This window comes from Sycon ciliatum, chromosome 1 (assembly GCF_964019385.1).
Source record: "Sycon ciliatum chromosome 1, ocSycCili1.1, whole genome shotgun sequence".
Classification (NCBI taxonomy): Eukaryota; Metazoa; Porifera; class Calcarea; order Leucosolenida; family Sycettidae; genus Sycon; species Sycon ciliatum.
Genome location: NC_088643.1, coordinates 89,541,263 through 89,560,834, shown reverse-complemented (window position 1 = coordinate 89,560,834; position 19,572 = coordinate 89,541,263). Strand labels below are relative to the sequence as shown.

General features: G+C 46.5%; 1 protein-coding gene and 1 non-coding gene across 2 annotated transcripts in view; one reads left to right on the top strand and one right to left on the bottom strand.

The window, feature by feature from the left end:
- Positions 1-174: 174 nt before the first annotated feature.
- On the bottom strand, positions 175-247 carry Trnak-cuu (transfer RNA lysine (anticodon CUU)). Its single transcript has one exon. It is a non-coding gene; the product is annotated as a tRNA-Lys (tRNA).
- A 3,402-nt stretch (positions 248-3,649) lies between these two features.
- The window catches only part of LOC135806313 (uncharacterized), a 29,842-nt gene continuing 13,919 nt past the window's right edge, over positions 3,650-19,572 (top strand). Inside the window, exons 1-15 of the mRNA XM_065320482.1 lie at positions 3,650-3,993; positions 4,852-5,013; positions 6,624-6,779; positions 7,729-7,851; positions 8,347-8,514; positions 8,737-9,294; positions 9,564-9,710; positions 10,207-10,280; positions 10,605-10,770; positions 11,549-11,672; positions 11,868-12,077; positions 12,760-12,957; positions 13,480-14,012; positions 14,415-14,600; positions 16,168-16,274. Of these exons, the coding sequence (XP_065176554.1) occupies positions 3,928-3,993; positions 4,852-5,013; positions 6,624-6,779; positions 7,729-7,851; positions 8,347-8,514; positions 8,737-9,294; positions 9,564-9,710; positions 10,207-10,280; positions 10,605-10,770; positions 11,549-11,672; positions 11,868-12,077; positions 12,760-12,957; positions 13,480-14,012; positions 14,415-14,600; positions 16,168-16,274 (2,978 nt within the window). The 5' untranslated portion in view covers positions 3,650-3,927. The remainder of the gene's footprint in view (positions 3,994-4,851; positions 5,014-6,623; positions 6,780-7,728; positions 7,852-8,346; positions 8,515-8,736; positions 9,295-9,563; positions 9,711-10,206; positions 10,281-10,604; positions 10,771-11,548; positions 11,673-11,867; positions 12,078-12,759; positions 12,958-13,479; positions 14,013-14,414; positions 14,601-16,167; positions 16,275-19,572) is intronic.

Here is a 19,572-nt window from a genome sequence, read left to right as displayed (position 1 = left end):
AGATGCAGAGCCAGGCACACATAACAAGCCAGTTACCAGTGGTGTAGGATGGTGCAAGAAGAAAACAAAAGAAAAAAGACCTGAACTGGATGCAAGTGTTGTCAAACTGATTATCATCATTCTGGTGATCTGAGTACAGAGTAAGCTCGGGAAAAAGTTCAAAAAAAAAGAATGCGCCCAACGTGGGGCTCGAACCCACGACCCTGAGATTAAGAGTCTCATGCTCTACCGACTGAGCTAGCCGGGCTGCACACTAGCGACGCAGTCGAATGAACCAAAAAATGACGCATCACTGCATCAGTGTCCAGTGAATCAGATCTCACGTCGTGCACATGCACGTGCCACATACAGCACAGAGCATGCTATTGCGCTAGCTGTCATTGCTGCGCTGATAGTGTAATTATTACTATCACTATGACTTATGAGTATGAGTCACAGACTACGAGTATGAGCCTTTCATACTCATAGTCATACTGTCATAGTGATTATTACTTGTACACTAATAGTCTATCACTATCAGCATGCTCTGTGCTGTATGTGGCAAGTGCATGTGCACGTGTAGTTATGGTTATAATAATAATTAAAAAAATTTATTACTACAGTACATGACTGTACTGATGTAGTCATCATGGTCAGATCATGTACATGTACATCCGTCTCCGCCCCGTATGTTTAGCCTATTATAATACTTATTATGTATAGGCTACCTGTACCATGTGTGCGCAGCAGTACTAGAATGTACAGTCAACTTTGCGAATAGCGACACTCGGCGGGGCATGAGAAATAGGCCTTGACGGATTATGCTAGCATAATTTTTCGCATAATTCCTACCAAAATCGAATAATCGCATAATTCGAGGCAAATTGCATACAAATTGCATAAATAATGGAATAATCCGCCTGTTTGCATCAAATTCCATAGAGTTGTACATGTTCTACAAGTACAACTACGGTACAAGTAGATGCACCAGGAAGTCATACATGTAGGCTTACGACTCCCTTGATAACATGTCCAGTCCACTACAATCAGTGACGGTCGTAGCTACAATTGTAGGTCGGACGGTGCATAGACTCCGTTAAACTTTTGCTACTACAGTACAACGCCCTATACAAAAAAATCCCTGTTATTTTGCACAGAACCATCATTATACATGTACATGTACATTAGCAGCATATGTGAGCATAATGCGGCATAATATGATAACTTTTAGCATAAAAATAGCATAATTCTGCAATTTTTTCAGCAATGCGACAAGCATAATTTCACGAAAATATTAGCATAATCCGTCAAGGCCTAATGAGAAAGGTGTCCTTATTCGCGAAGTGTCATTATACCCGAAGTCTCATTATATGTGCTACAGTTAGATGGGACTTTGCTCTGGGCATCGAAATTCTGTCGTTATTCGCGAATTGTCATTATATCCGCAGTCGTTATTAGCGAAGTTGACTGTAGTAGAGTCATAATTTCAGCAATATTATTATGAGATGAAATAAAACAGGAAAGGGCACAGGTAATGCGTGCAAGGGATAACAATCAACCTTGCACATGAATTGAGCATAATTATAGACATGTGTTCTAAATACATGTCATCACCAGGACGCTATACGAATCTCCGGTTACCGCTGCCAGGCGAATTCCGAGACGTTTCAACACATCCCGGGCCTCGCCGCCAGCCCCCCCCCCCCCCCCGACAGAGGAGAACACCAATGGAGAGAAGCTGCCCCTCTCCACCCGCCGGATCCGCTCACCATAAGCCGCTTTCTTCTGCTCCTCGTGCCATCTGTAGATCGCAGAGAGGGACTTAGTCATGTAAGAGGACGCGCAGGGATAGAAAACTCTTATATCAAAAAATGCATCCTCTTGCCTGGACCAGAGGCCCCTCCCCTTGACATCCAGTCTGGCCTGAGGGCAGTGTTGGCGGCCCTTGGAAGAGCTTCACCAGCAAGGGGTTGAAGAACAGGCTCTGTCTCCACAGCATTGCACACTCTGCCAAGAAGGCCGGCAATGTAGTCCCGGACATGGTTGTGGCGGATGATGGGGAAGCCGTCACGTCTGCATATCATGGCATGGTCGGAGGTGAAAGGCACAGCATACAAGCAAGTGTCAGGGATACCAAGAACAGGCCATCCGTAGCGTGCAGCAAGAGCATCCTGGAATGACCTCCTGTCGAGGCTGAAGCCGTGTGCAGCGATGGGCAGGCACGACAGCCACGAGCTGGCACCACGCTCGCAACTGGCTTCAAAATCAGCTGCTTGTTCAAAATCGTCTGCAAAATTGGAATATTTTGGAAAATCGGCTAAAAGAATTGTTGGCATATTGGCTTCAAAATTGATGAGATGTTGGAAGATTTGGTAGATTGTCGGCGATTCTCAAAGGAACCCTCGAAAATCGGCAAAAAGCTTATCTACTGTAGCTTAGCAATCTTTCGATAAGTGTCGTTTTCGGCAAATTGTTCGGCCGGCCGGTTTGGGGATTTTACTAGTAACGATTTTCCCAGTGGCAAATGTTTGTTTGAGAGGAGGTCAAAGGACACGAGTCACACGACCTGAACGCACTAGTACTACAAGTACTGAAGTAGAGAGCTCGAGCGGTCATGCTTGCAGCAACACCATTCGTTCCTAAACGCACTTTGCAACAATATTTGGTAGATTTTCGGCGACTCTCCAAGGAACACTCCAAAATCTGCGAAAGGTTTAGCGATTTTTCGATAGTCTCGTTTTGGGCTTTTTCGGCCGGCCGATTTGGGGAAAGCCTAACCACGTGTCCCAGACTCCTATCAGGAGGGACAAACGAAAGGAGAAAGGTAAAACAGAGCAGAAAGGAAGATGCAACTGGAAGGAAAGAAAAACGGAGTAGTCGTGATACTCACTTCCACTCCACTCTCCAGATCTGCTCGGTATGGTCACCATGGTCACCAGTGCTAGTGCTGTAGCGTGTTGTACTTGTAGTGGCCAGGGAGTGGTATTTTACGACTCCCTGGTAGTGGCATCCTCATGTTCATTGTACGTAACCATGGTTATCACTTATCATGCATTGCATCTGGACGGTATGCAGATCTGAGATCTCCATGCATTATGTTCTCTTATCTCGTCTGGATCGAGGGCGGTGACCACAACTGCCATGGCACAAGCACAGAGTCGCGCATAGTAATACTGGCTACTACTACTACTAGTACTCAGTACTAGTACTCAGTACTAGTACTCAGTACTAGACTAGTACTTAGGGGTCGTCCACAATTATCGAACTTTTTTCACGAAACGAAATAATTTCGTTATGGGGTGGGAGGGGGTTGACCAATTTCGTTTCAGAAAAGTTCGATACATGTACATGTACATAGGAGCAGTTACACACTTGCGGGTTTTGTTGTATATGCATGTATATGTCAACAATTTTTACGTTCTGAGGGGGAGGGAGGGAGGGGTTGGGTCTAAACTAAAATAATTCGTTTGGTGAAAAAAGTTCGATATTTGCGGACGGCCGGCCCCTTAGTAGTACGTAGCACTGACGATTCTGAACCTAGCACTGAGTCTGTGTAAACTTACTTGTAACTTACTTCTAAGACTAAAGGCAGTAAAGCACAAAAAGGCCTACTACAACAAACCATAAAAATAATTATTCTACAGTTCATGCACCGGATCGCGGACCGCGGAACTAGTTCACTACTACTGACACTAGTCGCGATCGTCGCGCCAAGTCTGCAAAGACGGAGTAAATTTTACAAAACTGCCTGGAAAACAAATTGAAGCCGCGAACCAACATTGCCATCGCGCTGTAGGTAAGGCTGCAGCACTCTGCTTGTCCAGGCTGTAGCGGTCTGCTCAAACTCAAAGGTTGTCGCGCATACGTCCTCACACCACTGCACTGACCACTGTGACCAGTTGAGCAGCGAGGCGGAGGAGGGACTGAACTGAACCGCTATCACCATTGATGATGGAGGACGCGGAGGTAGAAACAAGAAGTGTTCAGTCCGTACTTCACACCATTGCTGTGCAGGTAAGGGCTCCACTCCAGCCTTTCAGGCAACAGCTGATCATAACGCTACATCAGACGCGCTCTATTTGCACACACATGATTTGGCAGAAAGGTGTGGTTCGTGAGAGAGGAATGATATTCATAATAATTATTATTTTTTCATTACTGAGCCACATTCAGACGGGAATGGTAGCCAATGTCAATGAGACATACTGTGACGCCACCACAGTCCAATGAAGATAGCCAGTTGACGATGGCTGGCATCTGAGGACATCTTCAATCATCAGTACATGTGTGTTGCATGCGAATGCCTTGGCACGCACAGAACAACAAGGGCACAAGGCTAGCTTGTTGCAACTCCAAGTTTGATGCTGTGCAATCATCAGGCAACATGAAGATGCTGTTGGCCATGCCACTATTTATGCAAAGAGGAATGTGTGTGTTAGGGGGGGGGGGGGGGGCAGTGGTTTTGTGGTGTGGTGCCATGCTTCGGGTGTTGGATTGATAGTACTATGGTAGGGGGCGGGTTAGGCGGCTCAACGCTAGCATTGTTATATTGGTGCAGAGTGCGTGGCCAGTACCCAGTGTGCCCGTCAGGAGGGCTGTTTTCCAGGTAACTTGCCACGCAGTCAGCCACCCGGTGTGAGTCCACTGGCCGGTAGGAGTGTAGGACATCACACTCTTGAAGAGCAATAGGCTGCATGTATGTGAGTGAGTGCCATCCAAGCACGAGCCGGCGTATTGCGTGGCACATCACAAGCCCTGAGTGAAGTACATGTACTGCACTATGGTTTGGCTCCACTATTCTTAGTCTTTCGTACATCTCGATGTACTATGTACTATGTACATGTGAATATACCGCTCCACTGCATTGTCTAGGTATCCCGACTGCTAGCAACATGTCAGCATGTAGAGCACCAACAACCCCAGGCAACACCACAGATACCGTCTTTACTGAGTGCAGCATCGCAAGGCTTGCAACAAGCAGTCTTGGCACTGAGCAATGCTGGCCGCACGCTTGCTGCAGAAGTCGAGGCACAGGTAAGATGCTAAGGATGCTGATCAGGTCACCGTGAGCAGGGGCCTGGGGGGGGGGGGGGGGGGCATTAGGTACAAACATTCCCATCACACTCTGGTAGCGAAGTCTCATAATATCAGAAGTACATGTATACTGTCATTTTCTGTGCATGTAGTCGTTCAATGGTCAGTAATTGTACTTGTACTCGTCACTGTGCCGCTAAGCTGGTTATGCAAGTGGTACACCAGTGTGCCGCTCACCATGCTAGTCCCAGTTGCAATCCATACAGTACGAGCGTCACAGTATGGTTAGTCTATTGGTTGCATTGTCCCATCAGATGTACACATTAGCATCCGGGAACCATATCATTAGTCATGGGACTGGTCTTGTTGAACAGAATGGCGCTCAGTACATCAGCACTACTCAGTCTCACACTACCATCAAATGCAACACTCTATCTGGCCTGCTGGCTCCAGTATACCCGGGCCTGTAGATGTTGGATGTTTCCAGAAGGTTACCACCTCCCAGTCCAGTATGCAGTCTGTAACTGTGTGACTAATGTCGGAATCAGCACATGAGTTATTATAGTGCGAGGTTTGTACACGTCACACCTACTGGGCAACTTGAAAGTCCGACGAGGCGGCCTTTCGCGGTTATTAGTCTGCATAATCAATACATCAATGTAGTACACGCATCTGCGCAATCCACACCAGTCCAAATCATGAACACTAGGAAATTTTAGAACCAAACGTGTTCGTTCCCTTCTCTTCATGGTCTCTTACAGGGAATGTAGCAAAAAATAACTAAGGCAGCAATACGTTGGGCAAAGAATTGAGAGAGATAAACATCAGCAAGTCAAAAAGTCAACAACAAAAAAAACATGAAAAGAGACATCGAGGAGACAACAATGTTATGACCGCAACCAATAGGCCAAGCGGGATCGACATGGAAACTTTATTCGTGCAATATCAAAATGTGGAACTAAGTGCAAAAACGGTGATGAAAGTAAGAAGGCCGGATGGTGAAGAGAACAATAAATGGATTCGAACAAGTTTTAGTACAACACTCATCAGGAATCTTCGTTGTACTACTGAACAAAACAAAGAAAAAATGAAATCTTATAAGAAAACCAAAGTAAGATAAAAGTAGAAAGGAAAAGGACATATGGTAACGAGTTAAGAGTAACTCTCCACCACTGTAACTAGATACTATATACAGTCAGAAAGTGCAACAACTAGGCACAAAACTGACAGAGTACTGAGACATTCGACGTCCTGACACCTAGCTTCAACACATTCCCGTAACGCTAACCGACAGCCTTCCAACTTGGAAGGTTCAAGGTTATGGAAAGACCAAAGAGGGGAAGGCAAGCGCAACGAAAACGAGCACAAGCTACAGTCCCAACGGAACAAAGAATGTCGATTGTCACTGGACGATATGTCCTTATGTTCTTTTCCTTTCTACTTTTATTATTGGCTCAATACCCGAGTTTCAAAGTAAGATAAATTACACCTAACAACAGCAATGAAAATACGGTATCATATGATCAGCTGCATGCCATGTGCTTGTTGGTGTGTTGTGCCACGGTGTGTTGTGCCACGGTGTACACGATGCCCTTGCCTATACTGTATAGGGTGCGTCCGCAGGTTTGCTGGAGACAGGCTGCAACGAGGCCGACACGGCAGTCAGCTTGCTGAAAGTGGCCACGGAGTCTTGCTTGAAGTCCTTGCCAGGCGGGCCCATGTCCCTGCATACCGCTGCTCAAGCTATTCTCGATGCTACAAAAGCTGTAAGTCTGCTTGACACATGTCGCAATACGCATGTACTGCCGGTAGTCTAACATCTCCTAGTTCACGTACATCTTGAAGTAACTCCTTTCTGGGCAGCGTGTCTGGTATCTGAGTCTGTCCAGTGTTTCATTCTAAGATGTTTCAGGATTACCCAAAGGCTAACACCTATTAGGGGACCTCCTTTTTGTGTATGTACTAAGAACATTGTAAATGGAAAAAGAGAACGTCCAAAGTGAGATACTTTCCAGTTTACACAGATTGAGAATACCAGCTGATATGTTGTGCATGCTGAGACCACACACGCACGCAAGCGCACACATGTCCATGTTCTATACTGTACTACATATTCTAATCTGCACTCTTTCCATGCACAGCAGCACCATTAATTCAAGTTTTTTTTACAAAGAACACAAACCCGGCTCGAGACAAAAAATAAGAACAAGAAAGATAACAAAGTTGGATGCAGGGAAAACGAAGAAACGACTAGAACACAGAAGTTGTGGGTTGACAGAACAAACAACTATTGAGTCGGGGCTGACTACTAGTGTCCACTAGCGCAAGTTCCTATGAAACGTCAAGTTGCCAGACAGGCTTTCCCATTCCTTCTCCTTCCTCATGTTCTCTGCCTCTTCATTCTCTTCCGGCCCAATCCTCCCCCTCCTCCCCCTCCTCCTCCTCCTCCTCTTCATCCTCCTCCCCCTCCTCCCCTCCCCCTCCTCCTCCTCTTCATCCTCCTCCCCCTCCTCCCCTCCTCCTCCTCCTCCTCCTCCTCCTCCTCCTCCTCCTCCTCTTCATCCTCGTCCTTCGCCTTCTCCTCCTCCTTGCCTCTCCACCTCTTCTTCTTCTTCCTCCTCCTCCTCCTCATTTTCACATCCCTTCTTCCTGTTAATTGCCTGATCGTGACTGCAACATGTTTTCTTTTGGCCTGTGTACATGGTGTATAATTAGATTCTGCATGCCAATGACCAGTGGGATGTGTTCAACATTGTGGAGTCAGCTCATGTCTTATCAGATCGACTTGAAGTTGTGACACAGATACCGACGGAGAGAGCATTGCTCGCTGCTTTCAAGGTGGGTCATGGTATTGTGATGTGTCATGGTATTGTGATGAGTCATGGTATTGTGATGTGTCATGCCAGTTAGCTGGCAAGTGCACCGGCAGTGAATGTGCTAGGAAAAGCTGGGTTTGTTTAACCATACTGGAGTACGAGGCATGTACATGTACATGCATTTTGCAGGGATGTGAAATTTTGCTTGCTGGTGCCCCTAGACCTTTTGATTACACTGAGCTGAAAATCTGATTTTCTCAAATATGGCGCTAATCGGGTTTTGCATCATCTCAGCTCTTCATCACGGTAGTACAGTCAGACCTCGCATAACCGCACACATCCGTTTTCCAGAAAAATATCCAGATAGGCGAGGGAACTGGATAATCGAACACACATGCTGTATGTAAGCATGGCATATGCTGTAAATTGGTAACCAGCGATTTTCTTCCGAATGGCGAGGGATCCGGATAAACGAGGTCTGACTGTAATACTCTTACGATCATTCTCTCCCATACAGAACTACACCGAGTCGCTGGTCACATTATGTCAACAGGCCGGCAAGAGAGATCTCATTGATGAGGAACGCAGCCAAATGATTGCCAATGCCATAGCTTCTCTCACATCTTCGCTGCCATTGCTTTCATCCAGCATGCTAACATATGTACACTCCCCAGATGATCAGAGTGTAAGTACCTGTACGAAAGCTTTAATAGAGTGTATGAACTTTAAGCTCATGATCTATGCCCTTGTTGTAAAATCACACTGGCTGGTGATGTCATCATACTGGCTGGTGATGTCATCATACTGGCTGTCTGTATTACGGTTCAAAAAATGGCACTGCTACCAATCTCCGATACGCGTAATTATTAGTTTTGCTTCTCCGTCCATGTGTTTCTTTTGCATGCAGGTCCACGATGTGGCAGAAGTTAAATTGAAGATCAGCCTGGCTATTAGTGACATTATACGAGCTACAGCAAGGCTACGCCTAGACCAGCAGCAGTGGCAACAACAACAACAACAACAACAACAACAACAACAACAACAACAACAACAACAGCAGCAGCAGCAGCAGCAGCAGCAGCAGCAGCAGCAGCAACAACAGCAGCAGCAGCAACAACAATGGCAGCAGAGGCAACCGCAACTACTGCTGCAGCAGCGGCATCAGCGACCTGACGATGGTAGCTTCCAGGCATCGGCATCACGATTGCAGCAACAGCAGCAGCAGCAGCAGCAGCAGCAGTTTGTTGATAGCGGCAGTCATCATTCAACCAGGGCTGTGTATCATCCAAGTGATGATGGCAACCAGCAAGAAGCCAGAGTACGTACGGAATACTCTGATGCTAGTCCGTACCATGTGGACAGTTCTCACACTCAACGAAGCGGCATGCCAGCGAGAGCTAACTTTGAGCCTGCACAGGCATCAGTACGATCGGAACAATCCTTCAGCCCCAGGGACTTTGAAATGGTAAAGCAGAGGACTCACTGTACATGCCCATTGTTATGGTGTTTAAGGTAGATTGATCGAGATACGTGCCATGCATGTTACGTTGTAGATCGTGACGTTATGCGCCACATCTGTGATGACTCCCATGTGTGTTTGTGTGCATGCGTGTGTGGGTGCATGCATACCCTGCAGATGCATAGTCACATGTAATGCCTTTCATCTCATTGCTTCTCTGTACTACCGGTATGTTTGTCTGTGCGCTGCGGGTATGGCTGTGTGACCATGCGCAGGCCGAGCGGCAACTTGCACCTCAAATGCGCCTGAACTCTGCCGTCAATCTTGATAAGTACATCGAGGCCATCATACGCGACAGCAATGCAGTAGCTGTGTCTTGTGGCGGAGCTGCGCAGTCACGCATAGCTGCTATGTGTGATGAAGTAAGTTGTTGTGATTGTCTTCTGTTATTTACAGTGCATATTTAGTGAAACGCTCCCCTCACCAACAGGCTAAACTGTAGTGAAGCATTCAGTGCATGCGTCTAGTATATTCTTGATCCTTCCTTTCACTGGTCTACTGGTGTTGCTGACTGATCAGGCCATCCGACAATAGCTGGAGATGGCCTGTGCAGGTTGTTAAGATTTACAAGTAGAGTTTGTTGCTGACAGTATTTGACTCCGAGAAAAGACTGGCCACTGCCATGCTTGTGTATTCGTGTGCAACTCTTATTGTATGGGATTATGTATGTATGTATGTGTGTGTGTGTGTGTGTGTGTGTGTGTGTGTGTGTGTGTGTGTGTGTGTGTGTGTGTGTGTGTGTGTGTGTGTGTGTGTGTGTGTGTGTGTGTGTGTGTGTGTGTGTGTGTGTGTGTGTGTGTGTGTGTATGTGTGGGTGTGGGTGTGGGTGTGGGTGTTTCCCCAATGCTGATGGCACAGGTTCTGCGGCTTCGTCAGCAGTTTCATCAACACTTGGAGATGGTTCATGCTCAGCCAAACAACGAGGACGCAAAGTACGTATTAGTCAGCAACAGCTGTTCCTCTTTCGGCTGCTCATCCTGAAGTGTGATCAACGTGGGGGATGATGCTTTTTATATCCCAAAAAAATAGATATTGTACTTCATGTAATATTAATACCATGGCAGCCAATGAAATCCTGACAGAGTGCCCAGATTTACATTGCAGCCAAATACATGTACTTGCTCCGTTAGGAAGTTCAACCATACATTAGTACTCACATCATGACTGGCGGAACATCTTGGTCTCATGTACATGTATCAAACTATGATGGTATGTAACTGTATGACTTTGTGCTTGTCCGTCACTGCAATGCTCAGAGCTCACTTTGATAGCATTGCCGAGCAGCTTGGCAAGCGCTTGAGGGAGCTGGATACCGTCGTTGAGCAGGGAGTGGTGGACCAAGTCTCATCCGTTCTGCCTGCAACCACACAGATACCTGGAGAGGACCTGATGGAGGCCGTAACACCCGACGTGCAGGTTCAGGTGAGGAATATGGACTCAGTTTCTGATACATATACAAGCATACGAAAGCAAATTGGCATGCTCTAAACTTTGACCTGATTGGGTGTGGATGACATTGGTTGTTCTTTCAGCTTCACGGATACAAGCATTCTAGCTCTCAGTGTAACAGTCCATTCACAAAAAGATGGGCCCTGGCTCTGGGGAGCTCCCGTATTTGGCGATTTTCAAGATTTTATCGTACACAGTGCAGTGCTGCGAAGTTTGAAATTTGAAAAAGGGTCCAAAAAGGGTACCTGAACTGGGGTTCAAACCCGTACAATGCACTGTTGCAGGCAGGATCAAACGGCCTGGATTTTGATGGTCTTTCCCAATTCAGTGCTCTTGGGGCAAAACCTGGCCGAAATACTATTCTTGTAACGGCTTGCTTTTTGGAGAAACAAACTTTAGAAACATAATTGGAAGCCGAGGATTCCATAGGGGATTGCAGAAAAAATTCTAAAAAAACTCAACGTTTGACCCATTTATGGCCAAAAGCTAGAAGTCCATCTTTTTCTGAATGGACTGTAATGTATAACCCAGTGTCGATCCAATCAGTGGCAGTCTGTGAAGTCATACCACACTCTATTGTTCTTGCACACATTGCGGCTGCACTACCTGCATCTACATCTAAGTTAGCAGTCCACTTCGCACACAGAGGCCCTTGTCATGATACCTCGTATGGCAGCTAGACTAGGGATCGAAGATTCGCGCACAAAATTGCATGATTGGCCTAAATTGTCCACTGTGACTTTCCATTCAGGGTCAACTCTTCTATCCAGAGAATGTGGTTGACATTACGCCACACATTGAGGAGTTCAGCCAGTATGCCCGGCGTCTATGTGAAGTGTCTAGGCAAGTGGCATCCAGATGGAAAACCACAAACAGTGAGTTTTCGGCCGCCCCTCTTCAATTTTAAGCTAGCAACAACCCTGCTAACACTCAGGCTGTCGTTGGGCATTCATTTAATAACTTAAAGATAGGAGACTTTACATGCGATACATGTACAACAGTAACTTAGTGTGGTGTATGCTTTATTGCGTTTTACCTACTTATCATATCTTCCATGGATTCTCTTGTAGCTGCCAAGACACTTTTGTCAGTCGTGGAAGAAACCGAGGCTCTTGTACCGGTGATCATCCGGAAAGCTGTGGAAATGCACGAGAATGCTGGCGACTACTCGGCTAGGCTGCAATTGGATGAGCTACGTGAGCAGTGGACGGCGAAAGTACAGCTGGTTAGCAAGATCATTGATGACCTGACTCACTCAAAGCAACTCATCGCCACTGCAGGTACCAAGATTAAACAAAAACACAACACATGGTTGTTCTGCGACACACAACACATAATATAACTACACCCCTAATAGCATGCCACATCCGATTGATTGCTTGTGTTATTGTGGTATTTATAGAAAAGAAAAAGGACCAAGGAACTACAAGTTATGCTATAATGTCCACTAGCACCACCAGTTACTGCGATAAAATTGCACGACATTGACCGACGGTACTGACGTTCTACAACTAACTGGCTAACAGCTCTAGCACATCTTGGATGCGCACTCCAACAACCTTCCAACTTGGAAGGTTCTAAGTTATATGATAACATAAGCTAGAGCTGTTAGGCAGTTCAAGTAGTTGTAGAACGTCAGTACCGTCGGTCAGTGTCGTGCAATTGTATCGCATCATGAGCTGGTTGTTTAGTAACTGGTGGTGTTAGTGGACATTATAGCATAACTTGTAGTTCCTTGGTCCTTTTTCTTTTCTATAAATTTATCCTTGACTCTCCATCCGAGTCTATTATGGTTTGAGTAATACATCTCCCCGTTGCACTAAGTCTTCTGCATGGGAACACGGGGCTATGGAATTGTTTGTGTTCTTCAGGCTGTTTGGTTGGTTTGCTGCTTTCGTGGTGAGTGCTTTCAGTAATTGTGTGGTACTACACGTATTTTGCAACGGTGTGCCTCGTTTACAGAGAGTCGTGTGCGAGAAGGTCTCCAGAAGTTCCGGAATGGCTTACGTGACAATGACAGCACCGCAGTCAATGCGGGCGCCGAGGAAGTTGTCAGTCAAGCCCGGAGACTAGTTGACTTTGTCCGCAAAGACCTACCACGCACCGGCGACAGACAAGCCCAACAACACGTGATGAATACCCTTTCAGCTGTTGAAGAAGGTGAGAAGTACTAGTGATGCAGTGCTGTGTGTGTGACACATTATCTGATCTGTGGTGATGTGAACTGTTATTGTTTGGACAGCAACGTCAGTCTTCTAATCATTTCCCTTCAAGAAGTGCTCTATTTCCAATTTCGCATTCACTAAGAGTACTGTGCAAGATATCGCTAAGGTTAAAACATCCCTATTTGAACATAGCGGTTAGTGTAGTTCAAGAGAGCAGGGTGTGATGCATACTTGCAATGATGTGTGTATCTACATACTTAGCTAGCATCGTAGCTACTTTGCATTGTGTCCCTTCTTCCCTCCCTCATACCAATTTATCCTATCACCTTTCCTTCGGTGCAAGACTAGGTTTGATAGGCATCCATTTGCTGTTGGAAATCTTGAAATATGTGTCTGATCAAAAACAAAATTAACAAAAAAAATAATGGCCGTTTACCTGGCCACCTTTCGCTGAACACAGAACATCAACTATCCCATGTTGAACAACCCTGTCTGCACATGCCTGCCTTCTTTGCAGCTATTCCTAAATTCATTGGAGCTGTGAAGCGAGCCCAACTTCACCCGCTGGACCAGCAAGCAGAGCGGGAAGTAGCCAGGTTTGCGCAGAGTATTCACCAGGGAGTGACTGACCTCAGTAGCGCGGTCCGCTCTGGGGTTGTATCAATGAACACAGCCAGCAAGGCGAAGGACAAGAGCAAATCCAAAGAAGTTCACGTGTCCGAGACTCAACCATCTACACCAGTAAGTGCGGATGTCAAGCCAGTGGCATCCCCTCGCAAAGTGTCCAGGAAATTACCCAGTACACCAACAGCAACAGCAACGCAGACACAGACACAGACACAGAGAAGGACTTCTACACCGGGTGCTGGGCATCTGTTGAAAAAGCGTACACCATCGTCAGCATCCATTCAAGAGCAACCATCCAGCTCCTCAGTGACTAGTACGGCACATGGTGGTCGTGGTGGTCAGCAACGCAAATTAAGTAAAGACCGCACACAACGAGTGCGATTCAGCGACACCACTGACAACAAAGATGAGTCACTTGGACCGGTAAGTGAGTCTTGTCGCAGCAGTAGAGCTTAGCAACAAAGAAGTTGAACTGCTGGCGTTTCTCCAATATGACTACATGGGAACTATTCGGTGACCCAGTTCTGCAACTCTACGCACAGTGTGCATGACAGATAGGACACAAGACCATGCTGCTTGGCTTTGTCTGTTTGTTTGTTTTTTTGCTTTCCTCAAAGGTTGTAAAAATATCTGTAAAGCTTGATTATGATTATCATTCGTGGGCATTGCACCAAGAATTGAGACGGGTTCTAGGCACCATTCATTGTGTGAAGCAAGTATGCAGTACACGACTGCACTGTTATAAAGCCACGGGGACTTGCTATGCATTCTCAATGTAGTGCCTATACCAGCCAATTGCTTTTCATTATTTTGTATGACTGTCAGGAAACGCTGCGTTCAAAGCGCCTGCATCGAATCGAGTCAACAAACCGCATCTACAGGCAGCCAATACATCGCCATGTCAACTGGGTAGACTATCTGGACAAGACTCAGAGAGATAAGTCCACTATAGGGCAGGTTGGAACAACGCTGGCTGCAGTCGCACTCAAACAAGAGCCGGAAATGGAGGAGGTATGTTAGAGCTGTGTCGGTGGTTGCCATGGTAATGTTTGTAGTGGTGTTAGAGATTGTGGACATGCGAATAGAATGAGCAAAACTACCCCGTAGTGGTGCAATGTGAATATCAACTGATCATAGTGTAGACACCTACACCGGGTTTAGTTCACCACCTTCTGCTCCAGACAAATCACTGCTAAGCCGGGTAGTACTGCTCGAAACCAATCACTGCTAAAGTAGTACTGTTCGAAACCAATCAATGCTAAGGTACAATTGTAGTACTGCTCCAGATAAATCGCTGCTAGGATAGTACGTGATGACGTGGGAAAATAGGACTTTCTTCAACTTACATGTTAGAGGGGAAGTATACCCTAAAATCAAATTTTCATCAGTTGTAGTCTTCGGGGTGCTGAGTCAAATGGTCTTGGTTCGAGGAAGCTGAGACGCTCCTTTCCTCCTTTATTCCCAATCGAACTCGCGCACTTCCACCGAAACTGGGTGACTGCGCCCTACTAGATGGGGATTTGTATGCAAAATGTCACTAAAAGCGCCATGTCGTTCTTATAAAAGCACGGATGACCGCGATTGGCCCATATGTTGTAGTCTTTTGGACGCCGAGTCGACTGGTTTTGGTCCGAAAAGGCTGCGATGCAGTGTTCCTCCTTTATTCCCAATCGAACATGGTTGAACAAGCGGTCACGTGCTCCTGCGTACACCAGTCACCTGGTCACCGTGCCTGCAGGGTACAACTTACTAGCCTGTTTGACCTTTTTTGGGTGCACTCCTGTCACTCGAGTTGAACTCGAGTTGAACCTTGGTGTGAGAGTTGTCGCCTGCTGGCGTGGTGACCAGGTGATTTGGGCACCCAGGAGCACGTGACCGCTTCTTCAACCATGTTCGCTTGGGAATAAAGGAGGAACGCTGCATCGCAGCCTTTTCGGACCAAAACCAGTCGACTCGGCGTCCAAAAGACTACAACATATGGGCCAATCGCGGTCATCCGTGCTTTTATAAGAACGACGTGGCGCTTTTAGTGACATTTTGCATACAAATCCCTATCTAGTAGGGCGCAGTCACCCAGTTTCGGTGGAAGTACGCGAGTTCGATTGGGAAAAAAGAAGGAAGGGAGCGTCGCAGCTTCCTCGGACCAAGACCATTCGACTCAGCACCCCAAAGACTACAACTGGTGAAAATTTGATTTTAAGGTATACTTCCCCTGGAGATCTGCAACTACAATCAGTTTCTACTTTGCAATATTAACGGATTAGTCCACTTTATCGATTGATGGATCAATCGGTACCAACGCATTCGCAACTCCGATTAGTAGCTTCGGCTCTGTTTTTCTTTTCTTTCTTTCTTGTTTTGAATTGTATGTTTAACTCATTGGATTTCTTTGTATTCTGTATCTCGTTATCGTTATCTTTTCCTCTAGCCCTCTCGCTTAGGATGAGCTTTCTTTTTTATGGCAGCTTAAGCGAAGGCTATATACCTGCTTTATGCAGGTTGATGCCAACGCGAACAAGCAAAATAATAATAACTTCCCCGGCCTTTAATGTGCTTTTGTCCTTTCAATTGTGTACAGGTGAAGTCTATGTGTCGCAGTGTTCAAGAACACACCGATCGTCTGGTTAAACTTGCACAGCTTGGGATTGATTGCTTTTCGAATGATGACAACCTTGATGAGATACGGTTAGTCCTAAGGGTATTCTTAGTATTCTACCCCCCCCCCCTCCCTCCCTCCCATCCCCATCCCCTCTGTGGGATGTTTATCGTTCTGGCCTGGCCTTTGTACCAGGTAATACAGCAGCAGATCAGACTGCAATTAAGTGATAGCTCCAAAGCCTGATGATTTCACTGGTGAATGAGGAAGTTGTTCAAGAATAGCAGCATGCAACCGGCAGTGTTTCCAGATTGCCCAGAAATCCCCTTCTCGGCACAGTCATCATACACATTGCAAGCAGTTTAAGAGTGCATGATACTCCAAGTGTACCTGCAAAGCGTGATGTGTTTGTGTTCCCAAGGATTTCCACTCTCCAAGCAGTGCATGTTCATATGTACCACATGCAGACTGTACCCAGTGCACTGCACTGAACTGCACGGGTACACGGGTTCATGGGTACACTGGTGCAGGGTGCATGGGTGCAAGAGTGCATGGGTCCATGGATTCATGGATTCATACGTGCGGAGTGCATGGGTGCATAAGTGCATGGACTGGAACACTACTCCATAAGGGCGCATTCAGACTACCGAGAACCCCGTCAAACCATGAATGGCGATCCATGGAGGACATCCGCGCTACCGGTAAACTAACGTTTACTTGTGCATCTCTCACCGCGGCACTGAGAAGGGAGTTCCCCTACTCCCATTCTGAGCACCTTGTTTTACTGCCGGAATACTGTTTCCGCAGCAGCAGCAGCCACAGCAGTAAAACATTTCCGCCTGCGAAGTGCCAGGAATGTCACGTGATCAAATCACCTTGGAGACTTTTCCATTCCGTCACTTATTATTATTATTATTATTATTATTATTATTATAGACAACACCTCATGGCATGAGAAGAAAATCAGCCAGTACGGGAGATGTGGGTGTTAACCAACCATGGTGAATAAAAGAAGAAAAGTAATGGTCAAGACGGAGAAGCATGGGAGGGACAGGTGATGGTGAATCTAGTGAGCAGATTTAAATGCGTCCAGGGTACTGGCATTGCGCGTAGTAGCGGGCAGCGCAAGCCAAGCAGAGTAAGCAACAAAGAGTGGAGAGCGTACAAGGGACGACGTTTTAGCCAAGGGGAGGGCAACAGAGCATCTTGTCTGGGAGCCATCTGTGATTCGGAACCAGTTATACACGTTAAGATGAGGAGGATGTAGAGCTAGTTTAAATTTGTGAGCAAAAGTGCAAATTAATTTTTTTGACGGTGGGTCGACAGTGGGCAAGCATTTGCAAGGACATACAGGGAAGCAGAAGAGTAGAGAGGGGGTAGACTAAACAGGATACGAAGAAGTTTTCTATGGTGGATTTCGAGATGCTCAGCGAGAACCGAGGACAAGCCACACCAGCTAACAGCAGCGTACATGAAAAGAGGCAGGATGTACAGTTTGTAAAACAAAATTTTACATTTGAAAGGAAGATGGAAACAATGGGGACGTATAACACCTAGGGCAGAGCTTGAACGGCTGCAAAGAGCATCAATATGGAAAGACCAAGAGAGACGATCATCAAGCATTATTCCCAGGTGTTCATGGTTGGAAACAACCTTTATGGGTTCTGGGAAATCAGGATGGTGTAAAAGTGACATGGATGAGATTGGGGGAAGGAACATTATTTCGGTTTTAGTCAGGTTGGGTCTAAGTCGCCATGTTTGCATCCAGCGTAGGACACTGCATATCTGAGCCGACACTCGAGGTACAAGAGCCGCTGAGGACGAGGATGCTGACAGTAGGGTTGTATCATCAGCAAATAATGAGACACCTGGGTCTATAGAGGGTAAATCATTTACGTATGCTACGAACAAAAGAGGTCCAAGTATGGAGCCTTGGGGAACTCCAGAAGACACTGGTAGAGGATCAGAGTTGATGGAGAGGGCAGAAACAAACTGTGATCGGCTACTCAGATAGGACTCCAGCCAGGACAGAGCAGGGCCAGACACACCAAAGACAATATGTAGCTTGGCAAGGAGGCCACGATGCCAGACAGTATCAAAGGCCTTTGCCAAGTCAAAGAAACAGAGAGCAATATGGTGTCGAGCATCACGAAGGGTGGCAATGTCTTGTACTAGACGAGCTAGTTGGTCAGAGGTTGAGTCGTTGCGCCGAAAGCCAGATTGGGAAGGGCTAAGGCATGGTGAAATGTGGCAATACAACTGGTCGTAAAATACCTTTTCACATACTTTTGAAAGGGAGCAGAGAAGAGATATTGGACGATAGTTTGAGGCTTGTGATCGGGAGCCTTTACACTTGTAGATGGGCGTGACCTTAGCGATCTTCCAACGATCAGGAAATACGCCGGAGGAGTAGGAAAGGTTGAATATAAGGCACAGTGGGTACGCCAGAGATGGAGCCAGAACTTTGAGAACTTCATTTGGTAGGGCATCAGGACCAGGGCTTTTGTTGCTTTTTAGTCTTTTTAGGTAGGTGCGAACAGATGATGTGGTGGTATGTATAGAGCGCAGATCAGAAGACACAGTCGCAGAACGTTGCAGAGGTGGTATTGGAGAGGAATGGTCGTCTGGAATACCAGCTGATGTGAATTGCGTGTTGAGAGTATTAGCTATAGACTTGGGGTCAGTCACCATCGAACCATTGGAAGCTAATAACGGTGGTATGTCTTGACGTGTACTAGTTGTCCTTTGAGTGCGAACAAAGGTATACAGGTTAGGCCTGGAAGAGGGGTGAGATAGGGTGGTAGTGAGCGAACGTAAATATGCTCGATACTTAGAACGTGACAATGACTTCACCAGATTGCGCTGTTTTTTGTATAAAGAAATATTAGCATAGGTGGAGTACTTCTTACTTAAGCTATAGTAGTCGTATTTGAGTTTAATTGCACCTTGGAGATCTTTGTCGAGCCAAGGGATCTTGGGGTTACGGCTGGACTGACGAGGGTGGTGGCTGCCATGTTTGGGTGTAGCGGGTCTTGCTCCGTATTGTGGCACATAGAAGGAGAGCACGTCATCAAGAACTGTGGTGAACTTCTCCACAGCTTCATCAACAGTAGTGGAGGTGAATAAAAGATGCCAGTCACAGGCAAAAAGTGCAGAGTTGATGATTGACCAAGTGGAGGGTGTAACCTTGCGGAAGGCATGTCGCGGAGGGGTAGGAGTCTGAGAGCAGTTGTAAGAGGTGTTAGCAGTGGCAATGTTGTAGGCTAGCGTTGTAATGACTTGCAAATGATCCGATGCAGCAAGCGGGGCAGCATCGTCAACAGAGCGTACAGAGAGGGGGCGGTTCGTAGCAAGCAAGTCCAGACAGGACAGTCTTCCATTCGGAGC